Source organism: Notolabrus celidotus, chromosome 1 (assembly GCF_009762535.1).
Source record: "Notolabrus celidotus isolate fNotCel1 chromosome 1, fNotCel1.pri, whole genome shotgun sequence".
NCBI classification, from domain to species: Eukaryota; Metazoa; Chordata; class Actinopteri; order Labriformes; family Labridae; genus Notolabrus; species Notolabrus celidotus.
Genome location: NC_048272.1, coordinates 39,896,633 through 39,899,132, shown reverse-complemented (window position 1 = coordinate 39,899,132; position 2,500 = coordinate 39,896,633). Strand labels below are relative to the sequence as shown.

General features: G+C 63.5%; 1 protein-coding gene across 2 annotated transcripts in view; it reads left to right on the top strand.

The window, feature by feature from the left end:
- LOC117821904 overlaps window positions 1-2,336 on the top strand; it is a 3,343-nt gene extending 1,007 nt beyond the window's left edge. Inside the window, exons 1-2 of one of the 2 annotated variants that reach the window (XM_034696475.1) lie at window positions 1-398; window positions 462-2,336. The exon at window positions 1-398 is cut by the window's left edge and continues 1,007 nt beyond it. In XM_034696475.1, the coding sequence (XP_034552366.1) occupies window positions 271-398; window positions 462-1,122 (789 nt within the window). In that variant the 5' untranslated portion in view covers window positions 1-270 and the 3' untranslated portion in view covers window positions 1,123-2,336. The other variant, XM_034696465.1, reaches the window with a different exon arrangement.
- Window positions 2,337-2,500: the final 164 nt, after the last annotated feature.

Genomic DNA, 2,500 nt, shown 5'->3' with positions numbered 1-2,500 from the left:
TCCAGCACGCGAGCCAGGACTCACTGTCTCTGGGATAGAGGGCTGAGGCTGGAGAGGTCCAGCACACGAGCATGGACGCCCTGTCTGTGGGATAGAGGGCTGAGGCTGGAGAGGTCCAGCACCCGAGCATGGACGCCCTGTCTGTGGGATAGAGGGCGGAGGCTGGAGCTGTCCAGCACCCGAGCATGGACGCCCTGTCTGTGGGATAGAGGGCGGAGGCTGGAGCTGTCCAGCACCCGAGCATGGACGCCCTGTCTGTGCTATAGAGGAATGAGGCTGGAGAGGTCCAGCACCCGAGCCAGGACTCACTGTCTCTGGGATATAGGGCTGAGGCTGGAGAGGTCCAGCACCCGAGCATGGACGCCCTGTCTGTGCTATAGAGGGCTGAGGCTGGAGAGGTCCAGCACCCGAGCCAGGACTCACTGTCTCTGGGATGGAGGGCTGAGGCTGGGGCTGGAGAGGTCCAGCACCCGAGCCAGGACTCACTGTCTCTGGGATGGAGGGCTGAGGCTGGGGCTGGAGAGGTCCAGCACCCGAGCCAGGACTCACTGTCTGTGCGATAGAGGGCTGAAGCTGGAGCTGTCCAGCACCCGAGCCAGGACTCACTGCCTGTGGGATAGAGGGCTGAGGCTGGAGCTGTCCAGCACCCGAGCATGGACAGCCTGTCTGTGGGATGGAGGGCTGAGGCTGGAGAGGTCCAGCACCCGAGCCAGGACTCACTGTCTGTGGGATAGAGGGCTGAGGCTGGCGCTGCCCAGCACCCGAGCCAGGACTCACTGTCTGTGGGATGGAGGGCTGAGGCTGGCGCTGTCCAGCACCCGAGCCAGGACTCACTGTCTGTGGGGTGGAGGGCTGAGGCTGGAGAGGTCCAGCACCCGAGCAAGGACTCACTGTCTGTGGGACAGAGGGCTGAGGCTGGAGCTGTCCAGCACCCGAGTATGGACGCCCTGTCTGTGGGATAGAGGGCTGAGGCTGGAGAGGTCCAGCACACGAGCAAGGACTCACTGTCTCTGGGATAGAGGGCTGAGGCTGGAGAGGTCCAGCACCCGAGCCAGGACTCACTGTCTGTGGGATAGAGGGCTGAGGCTGGAGCTGTCCAGCACACGAGCCGGGACGCGCTGAGGCTGAGGCTGAGGCTGAGGCTGAGGCTGAGGCTGAGGCTGAGGCTGAGGCTGAGGCTGAGGCTGAGGCTGACCAGCACTCGAGCGGAGGTATTACAGCCGCTCTCAGTGCCTGGTCTTCGGCTGCGCGAGGCTGGATCAGGACCCTTCATGCATGGAGGAAAACACTTTGTCTCTGGAGAGGAAAATGGCTTTACCTCTGGAGAGGAAAATGGCTTTACCTCTGGCGGTCTTTTGCGGAGGTATTACAGCCGCTCTCAGTGCCTGGTCTTCGGCTGCGCGAGGCTGGATCAGGACCCTTCCTGCATGGAGGAAAACACTTTGTCTCTGGAGAGGAAAATGGCTTTTCCTCTGGCTGTCCTTTGCGGAGGTATTGCAGCCGCTCTCAGTGCCTGGTTCTCGGCCACAAGAGTGAAGACCTCGACCCTCCAGCCTGGATGAAATACACTTCCTCCACCCCACCCCACCCCACCCCCTCCTTCCAGCCACCTACCTACTTGCCTGCATGCCTGCCTGGAGGCACACTGAAAGAACTCTCACTTGCCAGCGGAGCCCCCTTCCTCAGGCCTGGACGGCCACACGCTACAGGTCTTTTACCCGGAAATTTTTCTAAGTGTTTGAAAATGGGATACCAGGGGCGCCAATGGGCCTGGGATACCAGGGGCGCCAAAACATGTCCGTGGGCAACAGTTACAGGCGACCTTCGGCACATTTTCAGAAACCAGTTTTTCAAAAACAGAGGACTACCAGGCACGTCGACGTGACTTGGTGTCCGGGTTTACTGACCGATTGGCAGCCGTGACCCGCCATCGGAGGGCCCCTGTCGGCTGGCTCTTTGCCGGTGTTCAGGCGGAAGGTTCCTCCGGCCCGCGGGTTCGCCTCTCGGGCCGCAGAGCGTGTGTGTGCAGTGCGTGCGTCGGGCAACGGTCCCCGGACCCCCCCCCGTCCACGCGGCTCACGATACCCTGCCGGCCCACCCCTCTCCGCAGCGAGACCGAGTAGCCCCGTCCGCCCCAGGTGTCCCACGACGGAGCCCGCCGCCGGGGCCTGCGGTCTCAGTGCCGCTCACCCCGCTCAGGCGACGGGCCTTCCGGAAGCACGATTTCTCGAACCCTCAGTCCTCGGAGCAGCAGGAGCAGTGTCAGTGCGGAGGTAGGGGGGTGGGGGCAGGAGCAGGAGCACCAGCAGCAGTAGCCGCTGGTGCCACCACTTCTGTCTCCCCTCCCTGTCCTTCTGCCTGCCTGTTTCCCTCTCCACACCCACAGCAGCTTAGGGGGCCGGCAGCCTCCGCCGTCGTCCCGACCCCCGAAAGGGGAGAGGTAAGCGGCGGCGGTGGTTCGCCTCCCCGACGCGAACCCTAAGCGAGCGCGCACACGGCA